At 46.1% G+C, this 25,935-nt stretch overlaps 1 protein-coding gene across 1 annotated transcript; it reads left to right on the top strand.

The window, feature by feature from the left end:
• Positions 1 to 2,091: 2,091 nt before the first annotated feature.
• Positions 2,092 to 25,642, top strand: fam184b (family with sequence similarity 184 member B). Its single transcript, XM_076091982.1, is given in 18 exon segments — positions 2,092 to 2,244; positions 7,284 to 7,472; positions 9,843 to 10,514; positions 11,113 to 11,248; positions 11,674 to 11,825; positions 11,911 to 12,444; positions 13,742 to 13,849; positions 13,935 to 14,233; positions 15,413 to 15,566; positions 16,971 to 17,090; positions 17,272 to 17,404; positions 17,644 to 17,774; positions 17,973 to 18,088; positions 20,054 to 20,413; positions 20,501 to 20,654; positions 22,239 to 22,346; positions 24,173 to 24,570; positions 25,570 to 25,642. Coding segments are annotated over 18 exon segments (3,990 nt in total).
• The last annotated feature ends 293 nt before the right edge of the window (positions 25,643 to 25,935 follow it).

A 25,935-nucleotide genomic window follows, 5' to 3' on the forward strand; every position in this document is an offset into this window, starting at 1 on the left:
ACACATATAACGTTTTTCAATTCTTGAAGATAATTTTGCATGTCAAGAAAGTTGCATTTTGTTGTAAAACTCTTAAGACTGTGAAAATATGTAATTGGACTACACACCCAAAAGTCACGTTAGCGATGCCTCTCGCTGAAGCTACGATACCTCTCGCTGAAGCTACGATGCCTGTGTGTTTCCTACCTGGATGTACTCACATGAACAACCAGTCTCGTTCGTTCTTTCGCTTCCCGGCTGATAAAAACAGTCACTGGATAAAACACATCAGGTAAGAAAACGGAGTGGAACATAGCTACGTTACTTAGCTAGTTAGCAAGCCACGGTACCGGCCTTGTTGTGAGACAAAAGATGTAGATCACTGATCAATTTAACACCAAACTAAATGGTACCACGACAAATCTATGACAAACTGCGACTTTCTCGACTTGCAAAATGATCTTTCACATTGAAAAATAATTACATGCCACAATTCAAATGTGGCGTGACCAGGCGGCAACCTCTGGTTCTGCAGAGTGAAGCCGATGCAGAAGTGTCATAAAACTTGCATTCTCTCTGACCAGCAGGGGGCGACTCCTCTGGTTGCAAAAATAAGTCAGAAGTCTATGAGAAAATGACTCTACTTCTCACTTGATTTATTACCTCAGTAAACATTGTAAACATGAGTTAATGGTCTCAATCTCTAGTTTCAAGTCTTCTTCAACACAGCATGATGTTCATTTAGTAAATTATGGTCCATTTAGAGTCAAATATTCCATAAAGCAGAGTATGCTTTAGGGCGGGCTTACTGTGATTGACAGGTCTCTGCCGCTACCAGAGCCGTATACGGCGTCTCTACGTCACTCCTCCACATTCCAAATATGGTAACTTCCGTTCATTGGTTGCAAAAAAAACGACATGGCAACGGCCGTATTCAAGATGGCGATGCCGAAATCGCCCAACTCAAGGCTTCAAAAACGGAAGTCCACAAAACAAATGGGTGATGTCACGATGATTACGTCCACTTCTTACAGTCTATGGTTCAAATGAAATTATGCTGCCAAATTGCATTATGGGAGATGTAGGAATCAGTGTGTTTTTGGAGCTTTGGGGACTAGTGTGGGTAAAGCTTGGCCTCCGCTGCATCGATCTTGAATTTAAATGTTTCTTGCAAGTCCCCCAACGTTATGGAACTACAAATCTTAAATTGCTGGACTACCCCTTTAAGGTTAGGGAGTGCCACATTGTGTATGAGAATGTGCTCTTGTGGTTTGCACTTTAAACTCCACATTGGGCCTAGCTGAATGCCTACATCTATAAGAGGGGAAATAACTGATCGTCTATGCATAGAGGGAGCAGTTTCACAAATGTATTAAGTTAGGAGAAAAATTGTTTTGGGAGCATTTTGTTGCTATGGCAGCACAGTCAATAATTGTAGTGGTAGTAGAAGATGTATCCAACCGAAATGTTTAATAAAAAAAAGAAGCAGCAGTCATATGTTTCTGTTTATCGGACTGATGGAGTAAAATCACACGACTGGTCTCCGGAGCCCCCCCCCCCTACTCCCATCCGCACGGTGATTGAAACAGCAGCGCCGGTAGGGGCGGGGCAGCACTGCAGCAGTGCGCCTCTCTCTCTCTGTCTCTCTGTCTCTCTCTCTCTGTCTCCGGTAATGTTCCATAGGATACACACGCCCCTCTCCGCCCCTGCCGCGAGACAGGTGGTTGGACAGTACGCCTTCATCCTCGAGCGCTCCCTCTCAGAGTAAAAAAATAATAATATCTGTTGACAGCAGGGGAAGGGTCGGTAGGCGCGAGCGCGTCCCCGATGGACTTCCAGCGTGTGACCTCCGCGATCACCGGGCGGACAGCGGGAGAGGGGGGCAGCAGCAACCGGAGCGCGCGAGGAGAGACCCCGCCGATCTACTGCCAAATGTTTCCCAGCGAATCGCTCGAAACGGGAGGGGGTCTACCGACGGACGAATGAGATGCGCGAGTGAGAAAGTTACACGATTTTTTGTTGGGGATTTTTAATCTGAGAGGCGGCGGGATAATTTCTGACTATCCTCCGGCGGTCTGGGAAGTTTGCGCGAGGTATAGGTTTTTTTAAATTATGGCTTCAGCGGGCGCCGGTAAGGCTGCACAGCCCCCCGGGCCGGGCACCGCGGTTAACGGGACTGCGGCAGAGTTCCCGAACATCGAGCAGGAGCTGTATGACTACCAGATGCACGGCAAGATGTGCAAGAAGATCGCTCAGCTCACCAAGGTAAGAGCCGCCAATGACAGGGGGAGAGAGAGAGGGAGAGAGAGAGAGAGAGAGGGAGAGAGAGGCGCGCCGCCGCACGCGCTTGGCACCGGATCTGTCAGGCTGATTGGATGATCTGATGGCCGCCTCACTGTATCTGCCATCACACCGCTACATAATAACATATTGAGAAGGCAAACCTGTAATGAACCTGTGATATATGAAATATGGGCCTCGAGGGACAACAACGGATCATCGCAGCAAAAAACAAAATGTAAATGCTTATAGACATATAAAATGGATCCAGGGAGATTAAGATAATAAACAGCCTAAGAGAAGTAACCCAAACCTAGCGTAAAAATTATATATTTATGTATATCCACCATAAAACCATACATGCAAATCACAACGATCTCTTGGGATAATGGTTGGAAATGTTGTCTTGGTTGGTCTTCGTGACTGACACACTAATCAGACATTACTGAGAGCTTCAGGGTGTTTAGCAGATCTACAGCTATTTGAGAGCCAAACCTTTCAGGGCATCAATTATGAGTGATGTAATTATCAGTTAATGTATGGTTTATCTTCACCATGCATCGATTCATAGCTTAGATGGTTATATGTAAAAAAAAAATTTCAAAAATAATAATTATAAAAATAACTGCACATCTCAAAGATTGCATAAATGCCATTTATTTTTGTGTGACCAGCAGATAACAAAAAAGGTACCCAGAGGTATCAATCAACAGCGATATCAAACAGATAAAAGCAGAAAATGTTGAAGAAGCTGGGAGGAAAAAAAATGCATCAATTGAGTAATCGATAACATTCCTATGAACCCGCGGAGCGTTGCTATATGGGGATTCTCCCTCTCTCTCCAGTGCACAATAATGCTTACAGAAGCAGGGCATGACCCATCGCTTGTTGAGCTATGACAATTACTGATGACTGTGCAGTTCCCATCCTCCCTTATGGGCTCACCTCTGTGTAGCCTGTAGGTGTGTGTGTGTGTGTGTGTGTGTGTGTGTGTGTATGTGTGTGTGTGTGTGTGTGTGATGCAATGCATGCTGCAGTTGGATATGCAGCGTGTTGTTCAGAGAGCTTCTTCTCGGGACGTGCACAAACAAAGATGACAACAAATCGGGGGGGTCAGCACTTGTGTCTGTGCTTGTTAGGGGAATTTGCCAGCCTAGTCCTTCGACCTCCTCCATCCTGAAATGAAGAAAAAAAGAAAAGAAGAAGAAGCCGAACTTGCTTCTCTCTCTTGAAACTTCACGCAAGCCCCGCCAGCCCAGCCCAGCTTTGGCTCTTTTGATGACCGCAGTGAATAAATCCGAAACCCACAGCGCTGATGAAACATAAGAATCATCAAATCCGATATTTGGTGTAAGCGTTTTTCTCGGGGCTTTGGGATGCCGGGCATGACACACGGTTTATTTGAGTGTTGCCGGGGCGGGGGTGTGGAGTGGAGAAGAAGCGGGAAATGGGTCAGCTGTGGTAACCGTATATATATTTATTAACCTCTGCTCTCTGTGTAGGCGAGGGAGGCTGTCCGCACACACACACACACACACACAGTCACGCAGTCATGCACTTGTACTTAACAAACCTCACGTCGTCAGCCCGTCCCTCACTCCCCCACTCGCCCGTCTACACTTCTGCTTGAATTTCACGGCTCCCCATCCCCCCCCCTTTTGCCTCTGAGAGTGGTCCGCCCCGGTTGAATGGGTGCTGCTAAAGATAAACCGGTAGCACGCCGGAGTGTGTTTACGTGGCGGAACAAGCCAACGGGAAGAAAGTGAGGGCCGACCGCGTCAGGCCAGCTGTTGTGAATGTTCACATAAGCTTGCGCGTGCACGGACATGCACACGCCCACATGAATACACAGAGGAGAGTCTTTTAATGTGACTCACGGAGATCAACAGTGGCACATTAAAGGATGCACATATATGCCAACACGTTCGATTGGCAGCTCTAATTCTGTCTGTTCGACTTCCTGTACTGATGAAGCTTAAGCTGTCACAATGGTCCCCGCTTTGTGATCCAGAGCAAACGGTGCCCTCTTTGATATGTGTGGAGGCGTGTGTGTGTGTGTGTGTGCGTGTGTGCTTGTCTCTTCGCTTAACCTCTCCTCTGTGCACCAACCATCCACTCCACATCTCACCCCTGTTTTTAAAAAAGCCTCGTCCCGCCGCTCCTTTACACACTGTAGACAGAATATTAATTTCATGCTTTGCTGACTATGAAGTTATTGTCAATAAGCAGGGGCACTGGCTCGCGAGGCCGCATGAATAACACTATCGACTGGCAGGATCAATATGGGGATCTTGGGGCAGGATTTATAGTAGACCAGAGCTGCCACGCCAATCGTCTTTGAGAATTTACACCCCAAAAGGGGAATCAAAGTGTGACACTGCCTTATTATGCTGTGTTCACACCAAACGCGTAGTAAATTTTTCACGCAACGACATTACATACAAAGTTGATGCAAAGACGCGAATGGACGCAAGTAGACGCTAAATGAGGTGAATGACGTGACATGAATATGCGAAATTCGCATTACTGCTTAAGGTCAGGTACACATTGATATCAGTGTAAAGTTTGCCAACGTGAGCTGGCATTAGCCATGAGGTTGTTGAACAAGAGTACATTTTGTTGCTTGTAATTTTAACTTTTCATTTATAAGAGAATGTTGTAAAGTCGTGTAAGATATTTAATAAAATCTTGCCAAAAACAAAATCAAACTCACCAAGCTGTCTGCCCTCTGCCATTTGCAGCTAGTGCACTCAGTGCGCTCCAGCGCTATTCATTATTTAGATAATTTGAGGTATTGTTTTCATCACGCATCAGTCTGGCGATATGGGTTACAAAATGTGTGCTAAAACTTTGCGTTCCCAGTAGCAGCTGGTTCTAAAGCAAGCTGAAAAGTCTTATCTGACCTGTTTTCAGTTTATTTCTCCCCACAAAAGTTATCTCTCGAATATAAATGCAACACCATCAGCTCTGTATCGTCTTTCTCCTGTTATTGGCCTTGTAGTGGTGGTTTGACCGCTTTTTAAAATAGTTTGTCTCTATGCTTGTATTAGAGTGTTTTATTATGTGTTGTATCCCTTATAAGCCTAACCAGGTACAAGGGCTGCAAATTAGCCACGACTAGAGGTCCTATATACATTGTATCGGTTGTTTTATTTAAACGTAATAATGCCTATATGTATAGTTCCTGGCAAACAAATGGATAAAGTAAGATATATTTTTTTTTTTTTTATGTTGTAGGTCAATCTGAGGGGTTTTCCAGTGAAATGTTTGTCAGAGCTTGGTGTGTTTGGTGTTTCAGAGGACTCGACCTTAAACCCCGTCCAACAACTTTGGGACGAAAAGGAACAACGACTAGTATCAGCGCGCGACCTTACTGGTGCTTTTATTGTGCAACCAAGTCTTTGGAGAGCCTTCCCAGAATGGCGCATGGGTGTAATGTTCGGATGCTCACATAGCTCTGGACATGTAGCGGACACCTCCGGGTGTGGGAGCGCTTGCTCGGTTTTCCTCTTCACCCTCCTTGCTCTCACTCTGGCCAAAGAGGACTGCGAAGAACAGCACACACACGCACCCCTCCCCTCAGAACCATGCCTTCGATTCAGAGTCCCCTTCAGTCTTCTGAGTCACGGGTCAAAGTTCATGGACAGCGACGCTCTTCGATTGACCGGTAGCACAGGATTTCGAAATATGTCCCATCCATCATCGATATCTGTCACTTATTTATAAGAAATACATCGTAGATTAAAGGAGTTTGACAAATTATGAGACCATGTAAGTGTGTGTGTGCGTGTGAAAGAGAGGTGGTGACATGCTCACACACACACACACAGACAGAGGGAATGTCCAGCATGCTGTGCCAGCTGTGTGCTGCAGACAGAGAGGCGTCCGGGTAAAATATGAGCCTATGCGTCCCCCTGCGTACACCCATGCACATGCACACACACACACACATCTCTGCGGATGTATGTGTAAGTGAGCCATCAGGGTCAGTAGGAGCAGATGATGACACTGTAGATGTGGAGTACAGTGAATAGTGGGGGAGAAACGGGCCATATTTCAGGTGTTAGTCACAGACTATATCGGGACTCCACACATGCTGACAGGCTGGAGAATCACTGGACTGTATTAACTCACGGCACACTGTCTGCCAGTGTGACCTCTGTTATTTGTGTTTGGGGATTGTTGTGTTAGGGTCAATCCGTGTCAGTTTGATATTTGTTTTTTTCGTAAAGCTGCCAGTTCTTATTATACTGGCTCCATAATGCCTGTGTTCTTGGTGTCAGTTTGTCTTCTGTTTGTGATGCACTCCCACCACACAGAGTGGATCATCTGAATCCACGAGGGTGATAACTGTAACCAGGTTGTTTTCCAGAGGAGATCAAGAAGGCAACATTGATAGCTATCACCACACGATGATATCAGTCCCGTAAAAAGAAAAAGGAAAACGGTGAATAAAATCTAAACTATAGTCCATAAAAAAGAACAGTTTTGTACTACTGCCAATAACAGGGACCATTTTAATCTTTTCTTATCAAAAGGGAAACATCTATTACTCAGTCTGCAAGCAAATCTTTCAATGTCAGCTTCACCTCAACAATGACTGGCTGCTCCTGCTTTAAATTAGTCTGCAGTTAGTTCCAAAAGTAGGGGGAAGGCTACACAAAAGCACTTTTTCCTCAAATCTCTCAACCTGAGGGACAGAAAACCTTAAAACGTTTACTGTAAAAAAAAAAAAAGAAAACATGAAGAAATCCCTGAATGACTTTCTAAAAAATATACTAATTAGGCATGACTACAAAACACAATGGACAACAGTAATTAACAAACAGTAAAAAAAAACATTGAAGGTAAAAGGCACATCAGAATGAGATATGGCCATAATCAGGAGTCAGTGGAGCGGAGTGGCTGCAGAGAAGCACGATGGCCGATCCCCGAAAGAGTTGATAAACAGATACAGTTTAGAACATACGTTTGGTGTGCACTAACGGTTGAATCTTTCCTTGTCTGTTGTCGACGCACTCCAGGTGATTTATTCTCTGAACATGAAGAACGAGGAGCAGGAGGCGGCCCTGCAGGCCTTGAGCCACGCCCACCACGAAGAGCTGCACCGCATCCTGGTGGAGACGTGTCATGAAGGGGAGGGGTCGCCGCTGAGGACACGCCTCTTGGAGATGCAGGACTCTCTGGATGAGCAGCAGAGGGTTGGAGCCCAGGTGTGTGTGTGTGTGTGTGTGTGTGTGTTCCTGTGTGAGTGTGTGGGTAAGAGCGGGAGACAGCATGATGTTCATTTAGTAAACTATGATCTCATTAGGAGTGAAATAGATCATAAAGCAGGGTATGCTTTAGGGCGGGGCTACAGGTCGTTACCACGCCGTGGTCCGGTCTGAGAGTTGTCCGTGTGTATGTCTTACAACTTAAACCCTTTCACAGTGTGTTTTCAGTTCATGAAAGATAATTGTATCCATTTTGGTCACCTAAAAATGCTTTATGCAGCGTTCAATCGTACTTGTGCTCCACCCTCTTGTGTTACTTCTGGTTGCAAAAAGCCAAGACGGCTACGGCCAAAAACCAATATGGAAAAGGATTAAAAAAACTATATGGAGAAGAGCAAAATCCAAGATGGCGAAGCCAAAAAACAAAGATGGCGAGGGACAAAATGCCGAACTATAAGCTTCAAAACTGCAATCCACAAAACTGCAGGGTGATGTCACATTGACTGCGTGCCCTTCTTACATACAGTCTATATGGTGAACCTCCTGATGATGAGATAAGCTGACCACAGTCAAGGGCTCCCTGTATTGCTGTAATGTCACGTGTAAAACCCCAGTGGGAGCAGCAAATCAAACCCACACTTCATGTGACCTCCAACAGTCACCCGAGCTCAGATAGCTTGTGACTGTACAGCCTCAGACTTCATGCACAATAAAACATCGACATGAATCATTAAGACCCACATGACTTCCTTATGAGCTCTTTGGAAACAGAATGCATCTGAACAACTAAAGAGACAAGAGGTAATGTGACATGGACCTCTTAACTTTTATTTTGAAACGTGTGGCCACTCTCGTCTGTCCTTTTGTTTCCTGTTTCAGTTGTTGTTGTTTTTGCTGCATATTCAGGAGCAATATATCACATGTACATCACATGTACATCACATGTATCACAGTAAATATCTGTAAAAATCTGTCAACAAACATCAAACACAGTCAACAGTCTGACCACCACTCTGTCTGGATCAACCTGCCAGCTGGTGATGATATTTTGCCTCATCCTGAGAGTATTGTTTGAATGTACCATAGACTCGCCATCATGGTTTTTTGCAACCAGTGAATAGAAGTGACCATATTTGGACTGCGCAGGAGTTATGTTAAACTGCCGTATACGGCTCTGGTAGTGACATGTCAATCCCAAGGTAGCCCTAAAGCATACTCTGCTTTATGGTCTATTTGACTCTAAATGGACCATCATTTACTAAATGAACATCATGCTGTATTGGAGAAGACTTGAAACTAGAGATTGAGACCATAAACTCATGTTTACAATGTTTACTGAGGGAATAAATCATGTGAGCAGTAGAGTCATTTTCTCATAGACTTCTATACAATCAGACATCTGTCAGTAGAGAGTTTAAAGCACTTCCGTCTTGGCTTCACATTTTTTTACCTGGAGGTGTTCCGCCTGGTCTGTACACTGTAGCTAGTTTGTAGCTAGTTTGCCTGTGTGGCCACAGTTCTTGCACTTTTCAAATGTTTTGCATAAACACTGTTCCCTGCCGTGATCTTAGCAGCTCCTCTGAGATGAAATGCTGGAGCATATTTGCAGTGTGAATGTGCCAGCACGGAAACAGTTGAACTCAAGGACGTTTTCATGTGGGGCAAAGCATCTGAAAGTGTTGTTCAGAGTAATAACATCATTTTTTTGAATCAATGCTTGAAATGATTTGGGCCATACTGAAAGAAGAGGGTGTCTTCACACTCAGTGGGGAGTGACTTTCAAGTGAGGAACTTTTAACTGTTTATGAAACTGTCTCAATTTAATACTGCAGACCTAATATGACCTACATCAGTAAACGAGACCATCAGAGAGAAGATTGTCTATTTCTGTGTAATTATCCGGGCCACCGGTTCAGATTCTGGTGAAGTGACATACTGCAGGGTCACCAGAAACTCCTTTAGCTCAGACTTCAGCGGAGCCCATCGTGGACAGACCCAGATCCGGCTTCGACCTGCAGTCGGAAGATCAGGCGGGAGGAGGTGAGCACAGCCCCCGGCACAAGTGTCTCCTCCTCCTGCCAGGAGCAGAGCTTTTCCACTCTGCCCCTCCGGTCCCCGCTGGAGGCCCAGGCCGTATTGCTGGGCCCTCTGGAGGGAAAGGATGCGCGGGAGAACCAGAACCACGACTGAGCGGGGCCGACTGCCAAACCCCTGCTGCAGTAAAATTTGAGGTTTTCTATAAGGACTCTGGTGTTCGGAAACACTACCACTTTCGTCCACAGCGATTGGCAAAATCAACACAAAAGAAAAGTCCCCAGTGATATATAAATGTAAGTGCAGTGTGTAACACCTTCTCCTCTCTGCCTCCAGGTGCAGGTGGACTTCGAGTGCTTCCGCATCCAGTCAGTGGAGAGAGAGCGTGAGACAGAGGTGGAGCTGAGAAACAAGTTCGAGGAGAGGCTCCAGGCTGCGGAGGAAGAGCTCCAGGAGGCCAAGGCCCACATCGGCGATGCCCAGGAGGAGAACCTGCAGCTCAGCAAAGAGCTGGAGAAGGCCAGGGAGCAGATCCTGGAGCTGGATGCCAAGTGTGAGGAGCTGCAGAAAGCGTCCGACGAGGAGAGGCGGTGGAAGGAGGAGCAGAGGCAGAGGGAAGACGAAGAGAACAAGAGAGAGGAGCAGAGGCAAACGGAGGAGCGGGAGGACTCGGAAAAAGTGCGAGCGCTCTCAGAGGAGCTGAAGGCAATGCGCGAGGAGGGCGACCGGGCGGAGGAGGAGAGGGGGCGGGCAGGGAGAGAGGAGAGGGAGCGGTGGGAGCGGAGGGTGAACGACCTCAACGAGGAGCGGGAGGACATGAGGAGGGGGATGGAGGCGGAGTGGAGGGAGGAGCGGCGGAGGTGGGAGGAGAGGGAGGAGGAGGAGAAGAGAGGAATGCACAGCGCCCTGCGAGAGAGGGTGAAGAGGGCTGAGGCAGAGGTGGAGGGCCACCTGGAGAGGTTGGCGGAGGGCAAGAGGAACACGGTCAAACTGCAAGAGCGGATACAGGTACACACACACACACACACACACAAACACATATAACCCTTCCATTCCAACTGGAGGGCCGAAAACGGAGGTGAGAGGAAATTGAAATGTGGCAGCTTCCTGTCTCGGATGCGCCCAGCTAATGATGGTGCTGACGGGAAAAGGGAGCGAGTTGGAGGCAGAGAGAGGGGGGGGGGGGGAAGAGGGGAGTGGAGTGGGGGAGGATCTTGCTCGTCTAACCACCGGCTGCCTTCCCTGAGTGCTGCTCCTGCTGCCAACTCTCTGCTAATGAGCAGTTTGAGCGGGATAGATCCGCCACACCACCACCATTACCACCTCGCGCACGAGCATTAAGAAGCCCTGCGAGAGCTGGCATGGAGCTGACGTTAGCCCTCACACAGCAGACCATTAACTGCCCGTAGCCGGGAGAGATGAGCTCACTGACTCACCACATTTACCCCCCCCCCCCCCCCCCCCCCTATCGTCCTCCCTGACTTGCGTTCCTTCTCTCCTCCTCATCTGTGTTAAAAGCTGCTTCCCTCACCTGTCTTCCTTTTTTCTCCCCCTTCTTGTCCCCCTGTGCTCTTTTTGTCGATTCTGGTGGTGCCATCCACACCAGGACCTGGAGGAGGAGCTGGAGCTGGACCAGAGGCGCGTGTCGGAGGCCGAGGGCGCGGCCAAGCGGGCGGAGGAGGAGCTCGCTGTCGCCAAGGAGAGGCTGCTGCTGCAGGAGGACGAGCTGCAGTGCAGAGCAGGTATAGCCTCTCAGTCTGTGCCCCCCCCCCCCTCACCTGTCGTCTCGCCTGTTCATCTGTTCACCGGGGAGAGAGAGCCGTCCGCGGAAACCCGCTGAGCTCAGCGCATTCCCACTAGCCACTCTGACTCAGCGTTAATTAAGTTTGTAATATATACAGGGAATGCAACAAACGCACGTTATTCATCCTCCACAAAGGCAAACAGTTTCATCAAAGTGTCATCACACCCAGTCAGCAAAAGAAAAAAAAAAGAGATTTTATTAATTGCATGAGAGTGACTTTTTGTTTTAGGCACTTCCTCATTCGCCATTGGTTCCATTCTGCTTCTATTATGCATAATCAATCAGTGTGTGTGTGTGTGTGTGTGTTCACCTTGGTGTGTGTTGGTGCTTATTTGGCGTGTGTTCTCTGTGTGCGTCTACCAGAGGAGCTGCTGAACCGCGGGGGCTGCGAGACGTGCGTGTGCACCGAAGTGGAGGAGCTGAGGAGCCAGGCGAGCCGCCTGCAGAGCCGGAACAGAGAGCTGGAGCTGCATAGCAGCGGCAGAAACAACGACCACGCCCGACAGATACGCCAGGTAAGGCCTGCGGACGCGTGCACGCAAATAAAGAGCGGCCGCGTCCAGTCGCATTGATCGCATGTCTGTGTGTGTGTCCACGCAGCACGCCGAGGCCCTGTCCAGTCTGCGCTCAGAGATGGTGCGAGCCCAGACCGAGGAGCTGCGTCGCATCCAAAAGCACGCAGACGACGAGCGGGAGAAGCTGCAGAAGGAGATGGACAAAGAGAGGGAGGACCTGCGCAGGGAAAGAGAGCAAGAGAAGGAGAAGTTCGAGAAGGACAGGAACAGACTGCGCCGGGAGAGGGACGAGGAGAGGGACGAGGTGGAGGGGATCAAGGAGCGTCTGAGGAGGGAGAAGGAGGAGGAGGTGGACCGGCAGAAGAAGGAGCTGGAGGTGGAGAGGGTCCGCATTCGTCTGCAGCTGGACAAGAACATCGAGCAGGTGGAGGCGGAGAGGGCCAATGTGCAGCAGAAGCTGGAGGAGGAGAAGAGGAGGCTGGTGGAGAAGGCCGAGGAGGACAGGAAGCGGTTGAAGGAGCAGGTGCGGAAGGCGATAGAGGAGGTGATGAGGAGGCACGCCGCCGAGCTCCACGGCGTCCAGGAGGCTCTGAGCTCAGAGAGGAAGACCAACCAAGAGGTCAGCATCTGTCTGGGGAGGGGGCGTGATGACACAGTTCTTTAATGGGCACTTGTATCAGAATATTAAAAGTAGTTGCGGCAGGCGGCTCCTATAGGCTTCATTATTTTAGTTTCAGTCAGACTTTGGGTTTAATTAATTTGCGTACAAGGACAAGCCGCTCTGAGGAATAATTTGGTTCCTTTCTTCGCGTCACACAGCTGCAGCAGTTATACTTTCCATTCTCTGTGTGTGAAAAACACAAATCAGGATTCTCCAGGTGAGATTACGTTACAATAAAAACAACAACCGGAAGAAGGTTGTTGTTTTTATATGAAATTGAAGATATCAAGCTGCTGCGATAGCTAGGTAACTTTTACACAGCCGGTTCCTCATGAGGAGTCACTCACTTGACATTATGGGCTTGTGAGCCTTTAAAATGAACGCCTACCCCATGTCAGCAGCTCATAGGCTTATGGCCAGGTGAACCACAAAGATTTTGTTTTTGTTTTTTGGAGGTGAAATTGTAAAGTAATTTATCAGAAAAAAATACATTATTTAGATTTGTAAAAAAAAAAAAGTCTGATCTCCTGTGTCATCATCTCGCCAGTTGGAAAACTTGGAAACTACTGGTCTTAAAAGTAACATTTCATCCCAAAATAAAAAAATGTTCCTCTCACCTGTAGTGCTATTTATCAATCTAGATTGTTTTGGTGTGAGTCGCCTAGTTTTGGAGATATCGTTGTGAGCAGTGTCACGTAGGAACTGCTTTCTTTCTACCATAGTTGAAGGAAAAATAGGTATTTTAGATGTTTTGGGGGTGAACTGCCCCTTTAAGACCATTAAAAACCGCTCACAACAAGGTCTGTGGGTTATTTTGAGTAACCAGGTGATGATTTCTGGAAAGAGACATTGATGTTGAGTTTATCAAATGTGATTTTTGGTGCTTTGAGCACCACAAGCCGATTGCCATATTTATTTATTTTGACATTATATTGGAGAGAAGGCAGACACCTCTAAGGTCGATATCTCTAAAACTAGGCAACTCACACAAAAACAATTGATAAATAGCAGTACAGCTAAGAAGAAAAATATATATTTTAGATTTTGGGTTGAACTGTCCCTTTTAAAGAGCAAAGTACTAAAAGTAGAAAATATATTTTTACCACATAACTGCCTACCCTTTGAGCCTTCTTATAATGTGCTCTCCATTTATGAATTATGAATTAGGCTTAGCAATAAGGAGATGATAGTATGGTGGGTTAAAGGGCTAAAAAGAAGATAAGTTTGTTCATGTCATAATGGCGTTTCTTGGCAGGTGTGTGCGCGTTTGAATGAGGAGAGGAGGACCGGTGAGGAGCTACGCAGCGAGCTGGAGAGGGAAAGGGAGGAGCTGAGGACGAAGATGAAAGATGCCACCAATGAGGTTTTACCAGATGAGATACGTCCGATGAAATGATTCTCATTATCAGTTGTAATATGTGTGAAGTAAAAAGCTCTCCTGCCCTCAGGTCTGTAGGCTGCAGTCTGCGATCCGACAGCAGGACCAGAAGGAGCAGGTGGCCCCCGAGGCCGCGGCCTCGAGTGGGCCGCAGTGCTCCCGTCTGGAGGAAGAGCTCCGTCAGGCCCGGACTCGGCTGGCCCGGATGCAGGAGGAGGCGGAGAGGCAGCGAGAGAGGCAGCAGAGGGAGACGGCGTCCCTGAGGGCCGACAAGCACCGGCTGGAGGAGAAAGTCCTGGAGCAGAGCCGCCTGAGCACGGAGCGGAGTCTCCTAGACCAGAGCCAGCGGCAGACCGAGGACCGGATCAGGTAGCAGAGGAAACGCTGCCAGAGCTGCTAAGGCTTAAGTTAAGCAAATACTTCAAATTGTGGCTCGCAACAACCTGTATCCAATTCAGTTTAATTTGAACGAGCTTCGTCGACGGCTGATGTGTTTTACCAGAACAACACGCGCCAAGAAATGATCTGCAGCAATAAAACCGATCCAAATAAACACGAGCCATAATGTTTTTCAGAAAACCAATTAGTCCTGTCCTAACTCATAAAGTGACTTCACATATCTTCTTCTTCATTACTGTATCCTCATGTTGAAAACAGCCATTACCTTTAGTTAAAGTTAATGTGAGGAACTTTTAACTGGTCAGTTTAATCCTGATCCTCTATATGACCTACATCAGTAAACGAGACCATCAGAGAGATGGCCACCGGGTCGGATTCTGCATAAAAATGAGATGAAATCATGCAGGTTCATCAGAAACTCCTTCAGCTCCAGCAGAGACCAGCCCGTCGTTGACAGATGACGGGGGAGGAGGAGAGCTCAGCTCCCGGCAGCAGCAGAGCAGAGCTTCTCCTCTCTGCTCCTCCGGTCCCTGCTGGGAGCTAACACCGACACCACACGCTGCTGGAGACCCAGGCTGTATTGCTGGGCCCGCTTGAGAGAAGGGGGGCACGGGAGAACCAGAACCAGGACTGCGCGGGAAAGTCTGTCAGACCCTGCTGCAGTAAAAGGAGAGGTTTTCTAAAGGGACTCTGGTGCTCGGAAACATTTTCGTCCACAGGGACTGCCAAAATATACACAGAATGAAAGTTCCTTGTAGTAACTTTAAATTACTCCAAAGTACCAGTGTGCATGCAGACAACAATAATTTATTCTTAGAATAGTACCCCTCAACATGACTTTTCCATGCAAAGGCACACATTTACAAAACCTGTTAGCGAGAGATTTACAGGTTTCTGCTCCAGAACCAACGAGGGAATTCCTAATCTCTGGAGATGTAAATAGAAAAAAAACATAAAAAAACAGATTAATGCTTACATGAACAAAAACAAAGTGAGAAATAATCAAGTTTCTACCTCATCTACGAAACCTACTCACCTCAAAATGATTGTTGAAATGAGTGAGAAGCACAAGACACCGTAAAGTGCATTTGCATGTAGTGTTAACTCGCGTCCTTCTTGCCCTTCTTGTATTCCGATGCGTGCCTCCAGGGCGGAGTGCGAGGATCGTCTCAGAGCGGAGTTCAGGATAGAGATGAACGCCGCCGTCGCTGAGAGCGAGCAGAGGTGGCAGAACAAAGAGCAGGAGCTGCAGACCCACATATCAGAGCTGCAGGGTCAACTGAGCGAGCTGCAGTCACAGGAGGTGAGTCTCCTCCACCGTCTGTGATGCTTGCTGTTGCCTCCTTCATTATAGCCTGATAACTGGACTGAATCGCTGTTGAGTTTATTGTTATTTTTTTCCCGAGTCTTCATTCGATAAAGATACTTTTGTTGGTTAGTTGCGGACTGCAGCATCGATTGATTTTTCCCAATCAATGTGATGTCTTTGAAATGCTAGTTTTGATCAGCCAGCAGTCCAAGACCTACAGATGTTCAGTTTACTGTCATGTATGACGAAGCCAAGCAGCAAATCCTTGCATTTAGGAAGCTGGAACACAAGAAAATAGCCAATTAATGGATTATCAAAAATAATTTGTTTTCTGCCGATGATTTTTCAAAACAACATGTTTAGAATCTGAGATAATTCTTTACCCTTTAAAATGACATGTCGCACATCATTTGGGCAATAGAGTTTACATATCTGACTCCACACATTCAGAGAACTGGACTTTAGACAGCATGTTGTGGATCGGCAATGGAAAGAAACAAAGCGCATTTACTCAAGTGCTGTACTTCAGTGTAATTTTGATGCTACTTTCTACTCCACATTTCAGAGGGCTCTTCTAGTCCATGTCGATGTGTCCTTGGACAAGACACTTAACCCCAAATTGCTCCCGTAGCTGTGCCTACGGTGTGTGTGAATGTTACATAGTCCTGACGGGCAGGTGGCACCTTGCATGGTAGCCCCTGTCATCAGTGTATGAATGATGACATGTAGTGTTAAAGTGTTGAAGTGGTCGGAAGACTAGAAAAGAGATATACAAGTACAGTCCATTTACTTAGTGTACATTTTCTTGATGGTATACTTACATACTGATAGGATTTTGAATGCAGGAATTTGCACTTGTAACAGAGTGTTTTTTAAATCATGGTATTAGTGCTTTTACTTAAGGGAAAAGACTCTTAGTACTCCTTCACAGGAGGAGAAGAAGTGCTGGTGGAAAAAGTAACTAAATTTGGTCCACAATCTAGAGCCCTGGATGAGTTCACTTGTCATAACAAGGAGGAATAACCCGAATGATGTCACCGGGGTGTGTGTACAGTTCAACAGAAAGCCTGCGATGTGGAGGCGTTTCACTCCCATCTCTCAGCGGCCTAATGTGGGATCCAGTGTTTAAAAACTTGACTTGTACTAGAATCTAAAAAGTCTGGATGTTTCAGTTGACCAACTTAATGGCAGTTGCAATACTAAATCACTGGAGTGCTCTTTTAATTAGCTCCATAAGCCCGTTCTTGAGCGCACAATGAAGTCTGCGTTTCTATTCATTTATTTATTTCAAGAGTCTGCAAATTCTCAAACAAAAGCCGTACATCTCACACTTCACTCCGGGCCTGATTGCAAACTCATCATCTCAGGATTACTGTACGCGTACCATTCTCTCGCCAGGCGGAGAAAACGAAGGAGGGCCCCGGAGACGATTGCCATGGCAACCCCGAAATTGACAGGCTGAGGAAGGAGGTCCAGGACACCAAGGAGATCAACAAGAAGCTGAAGGATCTGCTGCAGGTACCCTGAAATCTTTCACAGGTCTTCCTCTCTCTGTGATGAATAATTGAGTGGCTTTGATGATGAAGAGGCATTGTAACGTGATCCCATCAGAGTGCGCACGTGTCTGTACTACGTACGCGCGGCTAAGTGCTACTGTGTGTGTGTGTGTGTGTGTGTGTGTGTGTGTTGTGTGTGTGAGGAGCCCCAAACCCAGTCTTTAGGAGAGGAGAGGCACAGCCACGGCAAGGCCCTGCAGGCGTTGGAGAGACAGGCGAAGGAAGACGTGTTGTCTGAGAGGAACAGGCTGCAGACGATGCACCACCTGGAGTTAGGTATGGCACACGTGCATGTGAACACTCACACACACACACACACAGGCAGCGGGCAGACAGCAACGCATTCCGTATGACACACACAGAGCGATACACACATTGAGGTTATGAATTAAACAGTGGAGTTGCTATCGCTGTGGATACACGTCACCATGGCAACAGCGGATGGGTACCTGTAGCAGTGGGCCAAATAGATTTTAGGGTTTTTTTCGCTTGTGTGTGTGTGTGTGTGGTATCAGATAAGCAGCGTGCGGAGTTGACACAGCAGCACACGGAGTGGAGCCGGCAGATGACCCAGAGACATATGCAGCAGATAGAAGACCTGCAGGCTCAACTGCAGGCACACACACAGATGATGGCCCTGCAACAGGTAACACACACACACACACACACAATCTCTCTTTGACACACACACAATCTCTCTTTGACACACACACACACACATGTAAATGTGAGCACACGAGCAAATCGCAGCCATTTCACAACTGATGTCTTTGTCGTTCTCGGGAATCTTAGAATGAAGGCAGATATTGTCAACGTGTGTGTGTGTGTGTGTGTGTGTGTGAAGGATCTGAAGCAGCAGAACCAGTATCAGGTGTTCGAGCGACAGCTGGATGAGAGCCGCTGTGCCATGCTGGAGCTGCAGAGAGAAAACGCAGCACTGAAGAAGCAACTGAAGGAGAGGTGAGGAAAGTTAGCGGTGGAGTTATTAATTATGACATTAATGATATGAAATATGGGACTGCGACGGCTAACGATTGTTTGCGTTGTTGGTTCATCCGCCGATAGTGAAAAAAGAATCCCCAGTTTCCTTAAAACCCAAGGGGATGTTCAAGGGTAAACCAAAGGTATCCGGTGTACTGTCATAGGAAAACATCAAATCCTCACATTTCACTCACAAATTCAAATTCAAATGATGAATCGATTATTAAGTAGTTGCCAATTACTTCGCTGTCGGTTTACTAATCCATGCATCGATTAATCGTTGCAATCGTTAAAAGGAATAGTATGATGAGATTATCAATGCCCCCTTGACTGTACGGTAAATATGAAACTGCAGCCAGCATCCCGTTAGCTTAGCATAGCTTAGCACAAAGACTGGAAACAAGGGGAGATCAGCTGGACTGGCTCCGTCCAAAGGTAACAAAATACACCTGCTAACGCCTCCAAAGCTCACGAAGGTACACATTTAGCCGGGACAGCTACATGACCCCTGCTGGTATAGTGTGTTAATTAGGGAGCTTTAGAGTTGCTTGTAGTTGTATCTTTGAGCATAACCTCGCCAGCTTGCAGTCTTTTTGATTAGATTAGTTAAAGGCGACATTATGCTCATTTTCAGGATTATACTTGTATTTTGGTTTTCTACTTGAATATGTTTACATGCTTCAATGTTTAAAAAAACTCTTTATTTTCCTCATGCTGTCTGTCTAAAGATATATATTTTTTAACATCTTCCTGAAGTTCTCTGTTTTAGTTGCCTGGGTCCAGACCTATGGAAACAGAAACAGTTTTTAACGCAATCACTCTAAATGTGTCCCAGTTCTTTTCCGGTTGCAGTGCATTTGGACAACATCAGTAAACGTGGATCCAAGCTGTTGCCTAGCAACGCAATTCCGTTGAACTGCTTTTCAATCAGAGGGTTTATTCAGACAGACAGTATGAGTAAAATTCATGGATTCAAGGATCATTTATTGTCATTATGCAACACAGGGATGCACAAAGAAATTCAGTTGTAGCCCATTTGCAAACAAAACAAAAACAGCAGTACATTCCTGTCGGGTATTTGCATCATAAGGAATGTAAACAGCAGCAACAAAAACAATTCTCTGGGCAGATAATGTGGCAGAGATCAGGAAAAACATTGTCCATCAACATTCAGTATGTTTGAGCACCAAGCATCGTGGTGTGAACGCAGACTCCACCTCCTCTCGTCCCACCGGTTCGCCCGTCAAGTGCAGCTTGATCCGGGACGTCCCGATGGAACCAGGTCTCTGTGAAGAAGTGGGCTCAGGTTAACCCACCGAACTCCCGTCGCTGGGTTAACCTGAAGTCTTTTTTCATCGATCTTATTTTCCTGCGACCGAACATCAGACAGCCAGAAGCATGCTGGGTAGTGTAGTAGCCTCAGGTCGTAGCTGGGTTAGCTTAGCTTCCATCTCGGTGTCGTGCAACTCTCTGCAAGGGAGCACATTTTCCTAAAATGTATAACTATCCCTTATCTCATATCCCGGGTCATTTGGCTACATTTGATTTAATTCCAGCGGTCCCTGCTAACGACTTGCTTAATTGTTGACAAAAGATTTAAGATCATTTCCCACTGAAGAAATTGTGTTTTTCATCTTTTAAAATGTGTCTAAAAGGATGTACATAATCTCTCGGTTAAACGTAGTTTACAGGTTCACTGCAGTATGTGACAATGAATGGCATATTTTCACTTCTTTTGTGTATTTTGTTGAGCTTTATTATTTACTGGTCTATTTGAAAACTAGTACATAGTACAGACAAAGTATATATACTGTAGTACAGTAAAAGAAAAGTGGCACAAATGAACCATTTTTAAGATCCCTTTTTATCATAATTATAATATTGTATTATACGGGCTGCCTCCACTATTTCCATCCGTCCCTTGCATCTACCGTGTCTTATCAGGTCCGTGCAGGAGAACCCCGAAGCCGAGGAGAAAAAAGTAGAGGAAGTCGTGGATTTGCGCAAGAAGAGGGACGCCCAGCTGGAGGAGGAAGCACAGCGCCTGAAGGAGGAGGTGGAGAAGCTGCGGGTGGAGATGGAGAAACTGGAGGAGTCGCAGAAACAGTGGGAGGAGAGGAGAGAGGAGGACGTGAAAGAAGAGGAGGTGGACGAGGAGAAGAAGAAGGAGCGCGAGGAGGACAAGAGGAGAGAGGAGGTGGAGGAGATCAGGAGGAAGCACAAGAAGGAGATGCAGAGCTTGGTGTCCGAGTACAGCAGCGCCCAGACGCACCTGCAGGCTCGCATCGTGGCCCTGGAGAACGAGTGAGTAGAGAGCGAGACGAGCACTGTGGGGGGTGGGGGGTGGAGAGGGAATGCAGCAAGTTTGGAAATGAAGGGCGGGTATGTGAGAAAAGTGTGTGTGTGTTTGTGTATATGATTTAACTGCAGACTGCGCGAGCGTGAGGAGCGGTGCAGGAGGAGGGAGCCTCGATGTGATGACCTGCAGCTGGGGAGACTCCAGGAGAGACTGACCGAGAGAGACCAGCTCATTAAACGATTAGTGGTGGGAGCGCACGCACACACACACACACACACACACGCTACATACTCTAACAATAACCTGTGGAACTGATAAAGGATAAAGGATATTTTATGTTATTCTTATTGTCAACAAATTTCCGAGTGTTGTCTGATATAATATTTATTAAATATTTTTTGTTGCTATTATTATTGCACTGGGGGACATGTTCCTACATCACGGTGAACAATGGGCGCTGTAGTTTATCTACGGCCCGGATCTGTGGCTGAAAATATTCTAAACTAATGCTAATGTTTTGGTAGAATATGTAGTCTTTTTAATTTTTTTTAATTTTTTTATGAAACAATACATCTGTGAACTGTTTTTTACGGGTCAGCTATTCAGAAGTTGGAGCGCTATCTTTTATTGGATTTGTTGACAGTAAAGGAAATATATAGAATAAAGCCAGACTTATCCTTCAAATCATGCACTGTGCACTGCTAACAGCTAACAGCAACTTGTTTGTGCAATGCACTGTTTCCACAGCAACTGGTAGCCGCACTAGGGTTGGTAATCTTGAGAAACTAAGAAGAGAAAGCTACATTTTTTTAAATTAAACTGACAACACTTCGGGCCTCCCGCCAAAGCCACTCCCCCAAAATGATCATAATGAACAAGCTTATTAAAGCTAGCAGCTTGTGGAAGCATTTGATTCATTGATTGCTGTCTGGATGTAAATGGAATTTTGACATATATATATCGAAAATGTTTTTGAAGAAGATTACCTACCCTGCCTTTAGCTATACCACAAGTCACAGTTTTCATGATTTGGTGAAAGCTTTGAACGTATTTTGTTCAAATATTTCTTGCTAAATGACTCTTAAATCGCCCATAGTTCATTCTGACTTTGGAAACACACGGTTTTCCTCATTTGAGGAAGCTCGTGTTTACCAGTTTAGCAGTAATATCTTTCATTTGACTTAAACTCAAGGTCCACTTACTCGTTCGTTGCGCAGCTTTTGATCACATCACGCAGTCCTCATTAGCTCAGTTTTCATTGATCTGAGCACTTCTAGGATTCCCATCATGTGGAGCATGGGGGTCCTGGTGACACAGTGGTTAGGACGCATGCCATGTAACTACAATGCCCCCGGTTTAAGTCCCTTCAGGACTTTCTCTCCCTGTGTCGTCTGTCTGTCTCTTAACTGTTGCGATCCACTGAAGGCAAAAGGCCCAAAACAATCCTTGAAAAAAGTAGGAGTTAGTTCAGAACCGAGTGACACGGTCAACAGCTCCAGAGCCGGCGATAAGGTGAACCTTGAGTTGAGATCAATAAAGACATTGCATCCTGCTAAACTGGAAACTGAAGAAATTCTTGTAGCCAATTAACAGCAAAGGGACCACGAGTGAATGAAAAACTTGGACCACTCGGACCAAATCAAACTAGAACAGTGTCTTCAGTAATCATTAGTGGAGACCAAGTGTCCTCTGCCAGAGTGCTGTGTGTGCCATCTGTGTGGCATGAGGCAGCGTATGAAACAAGTGCCCCCTCCAGACACAACTCCAATACAACAACACCAACTGTGAACGAGGCCAATGAAAGTCCTTCCTCGTCCTCCTTCCCTCCAGGAAGAGAGGCATCAGCTGCAGCTCCACCCTCCGGTTGCCGGGGACAACAGCACCCTCAGGCCCCGCGACAGCAAGTCCCGCCCCGGGAGTGTCACGCCAACCATGAGGGTGAGTGCATGTGTTCATAATGTATTCATCAAAACGAGCCTCCTTCCAGCCAGAAGTGCTCACTGGGCCGGAGCCAACTTCCCACTGACACACTTCCTATTCACGCCCTCGCTGCGTTTAATGACAATTAATGAGAAGAAGTCATAAACGAATAACTTGGACAGTAAAAATACTGTAATACAATAACAATTTTGGGGGAAGGAAAATTTGGTCCCTTAAAAAAACAAATAAAGTTTAATGATGTGAAAAAAAAAAAAAAAAAAAAAAAAAAATATATATATATATATATATATATATAAAATAAAATAATACATACATATTTTATTTTTATTTTTTTCTAATGGAAAAAACAAAAAGCATCTCAGCTGCATATCTCATGATTCTAGGCTACAACTGAGCGCACGCTCTGCTGTGCTTTAACTTGCCTTCATTCATTATGGGATCAGTTATGGATGGGTTACCACAGACCATCTGGGCTGGCAAATCTAAGCACACGTATGTTTACTGACTGTATTTGAAATTACACTCCGCCCCAAATCTTTTTTTACATTTCAAACACACTCCTTCTGCAGACTTGAAAGATGGTTGTGAAACACCTTGCGATTTATTCCTGACAGCTAACGGCTGCTGTGTTCAGCTTGGGTAGTCAATGTTAACGCAGAGAGTGGGAGAGAAAAGGTATGAAAGCATCACAAGCTACTGCTAAATGCACACCTCCCCAGCTTTTCTTAGGTGGTGCATTTAACCAGACGTAGTGAGCATACAGTTCATTATGCTGCAGCAGTGTCTCCAGATGTACTTCTTCTCTCGAATAATATTGTGGCTGATATGATTTCATTCTGACCACAGCTGCTGCACAGCGTACAGCGGGTGATGGTTTCATACTCATGCTATTAAGTATTTCGGGCAGAGTATCATTTTAAATTCAGACTTTCTCAGTGCATCTCTCACTGAGCAGCTGTGGCTAAAATGGTGTGAGCTCCATATTAAATAAACTGTAGCATGTCCTGAGAAGCAATTTGATTAATCATATACACACGGTAGTCACTAAAAGCCTGTTTTAGAACAACTACACTTAGTTTGGATGAATGTGAGGAACCAGGCATCCACTTCATTAAAGGATAAGGTTGGTGATGTTCTATATTTAAAGCTACTAAGATGGAATTTCATTTTGCGACAATGTATGCGCCCCCTGTGGACGAAAGCGGTAGTGTTTCCGAGCACCAGAGTCCCCTTAACAAAACTCTAACTTTAATGCAGCAGGCGTTCTTGACTGTCTGTTCCGCTCAGTCCTAGTTCTTGTTTCTCCCGAGCCTCCCTTCTCTCCAGCGGGCCCAGTAATACGGCCAGCGTGGTGTCGGTGTTAGCTCCCAGAGGGGACCGGCAGCATCAGAGCTGAAGGAGTTTCTGGTGAACCTGCATGATGTTGTGCTGAATCCGACCCCAAATTGAGACCGGTTCACAACCAGTTCAAAGTTCCTCACTGAAACTTTAAAATCAATCTTTTAAAATATCTTCAAATATATAGTTTGATTTTAAAAAGAAAGCAAATGGTGTGTAACAATTGTTAGGGCCTATTTTCAGCTGCGGATAAATACACATTTTGTGCCCTAGTGAATATTTACGGAAACAGGAAAGTGTATGTGGGATTGAATCAAAGTAAACTACCGTGCCCATGTTCATCATGAAGAATTGATACCTTGTTTTGGTTTATTCATGGTGTTTATTGACAATAAGGAGAATATAGAATATCAGCGGCCTTGTCTTTTGATTAAATTCCCACAAATTCCCACAAACGACTGTATGTGAATCTGTCCCCCCAACAGAGGAAGCATGTGGAGTCTCCTCCTCACGTCACCAGCATCCCCAACACCGGCACCTACGACAGGAGCGCCTTCGTACCCCCGTCATCCTCCTCATCCTCGTCCTCCTCCCCTGTCCATCAGCGCTCCTCCTCAACCCTCCCCCACCAGTCCACCTCCCAACCGCAGACCTCCCCCCACTACTCCACCTCCTCCCTCCCACACAAGCACACCTCCCTCTCCCTCGGCCAGCATTCCTCCCCCTCCCTCCCTCGCTCCACCAGATCCCGGACCTCCTGCGTCCCTCCCACGCCGGCGCCCACCGCCCCGCTCCCGGTCTGCCCCTCGCCGCAGACGGGCATCCGCTACGTGGCGCCCTCCTGTCAGGAGCCACATGCACACCTGCAGGCCCAATCAATCAGGTAGGAACATTTCTTATATCTGGGCTGTGATGTTACAAATGTAAAAAGAAGGGAACGGGACAGACTCAGTACTCCAATGAATGATCGACATTTATGCAAACTGCCTTCAGATACCACAGTCACCTGAAACCAAAAACATACAAACTCATAATAGAAAATATTTACATATATAAACAATATATCCTCACAAAAAATAGTTCAATTCAATATTTAGGGTTCAAATAGGAACTATGTAATTATAAATCATAGACTGTATATAAGAAGCGGGCATAGTCACCATGACGTCACCCACTTGTTTGTGGACTACTTCTTTGAAGCGGTCCAAGTTCAACATTTTGGCCGTCGCCATCTTGGTTTTAGGCCGTTCATCTTTGTTTCAGACCGTCGCCATCTTGTTTTTTTGTAACCAGAAGTGACACAAGAGGGTGGAGCTAAGTGCAACCGAACCAAAATTTTTAGGTTATCAAAATATTGCAATAAACGTTCATGAAGTGAGAATACACTGTGAACGGGTTTAAGTTGTAAGACGAAAACTGTGGTAGCCACCTGTCAATCACACGATAGCCCCGCCCTAAAGCATACTCTGCTTTATGGTCTATTTGACTCTAAATGGACCATAATTCACTAAATGAACATCATGCTGTGTTGAAGAAGACTTGAAACTAGAGATTAAGACCATAAACTCAACTCAAGTGACTGTGTGAAATGAATGGAGAACAATAAGCAAAACAGAAAAATCAAAACATATACAGGTTTCTAAAAAAACATTTGGGTTGGGGAAGTATTATTGTCTTTTATTTAAGGCACATACATGGAAATGGAAATTTGATTTCAACCTTTCCTTTGATTCCTGTCAAGTTGACCGTCCTGATTTGAAACACCTGTCTTGGTCACTGTGGCGTCTCAAAATCAGCCCCAACACTCAGAGCCATAACATGGCGACATATTAGATATGATTTTAAGAAGCCAATGCGTGTGTTCTTCTTCTGTGTCTTGCAGGGGCCCGTACCTGGAGCAGAGGGGGACAGATGGGCTGAAACAGGAGTGGTTCACCAAATACTTCTCCTTCTGAGCACAAAAAAACGCACATGAACACACGCACAGCAGCTGCAAGTACATTTCCTCATATACAGTTCATTGCTTCTTATACACATCCGTTTGTCCCACACACACACACATCAACAGACATATGGGCTCATCACCAGCAAGGCCATCCCAAACATTGCCTCAAAGCTCAACCAAAAAGTGCTTCTCAAACACATGCCTGACCTCTTCTCTGGAACATAGGCCTGCCCGGATCTTGTTTGTATAGTTTGGAATGTCTCCATATGTTGTTTTTTATTAAAGCAGTCTTCCTTTTTTTTA

The sequence above is a fragment of the Anarhichas minor genome, unplaced genomic scaffold (genome assembly GCF_050575085.1).
Source record: "Anarhichas minor isolate MPS153535 unplaced genomic scaffold, ASM5057508v1 ptg000014l, whole genome shotgun sequence".
Lineage (NCBI taxonomy): Eukaryota > Metazoa > Chordata > Actinopteri > Perciformes > Anarhichadidae > Anarhichas > Anarhichas minor.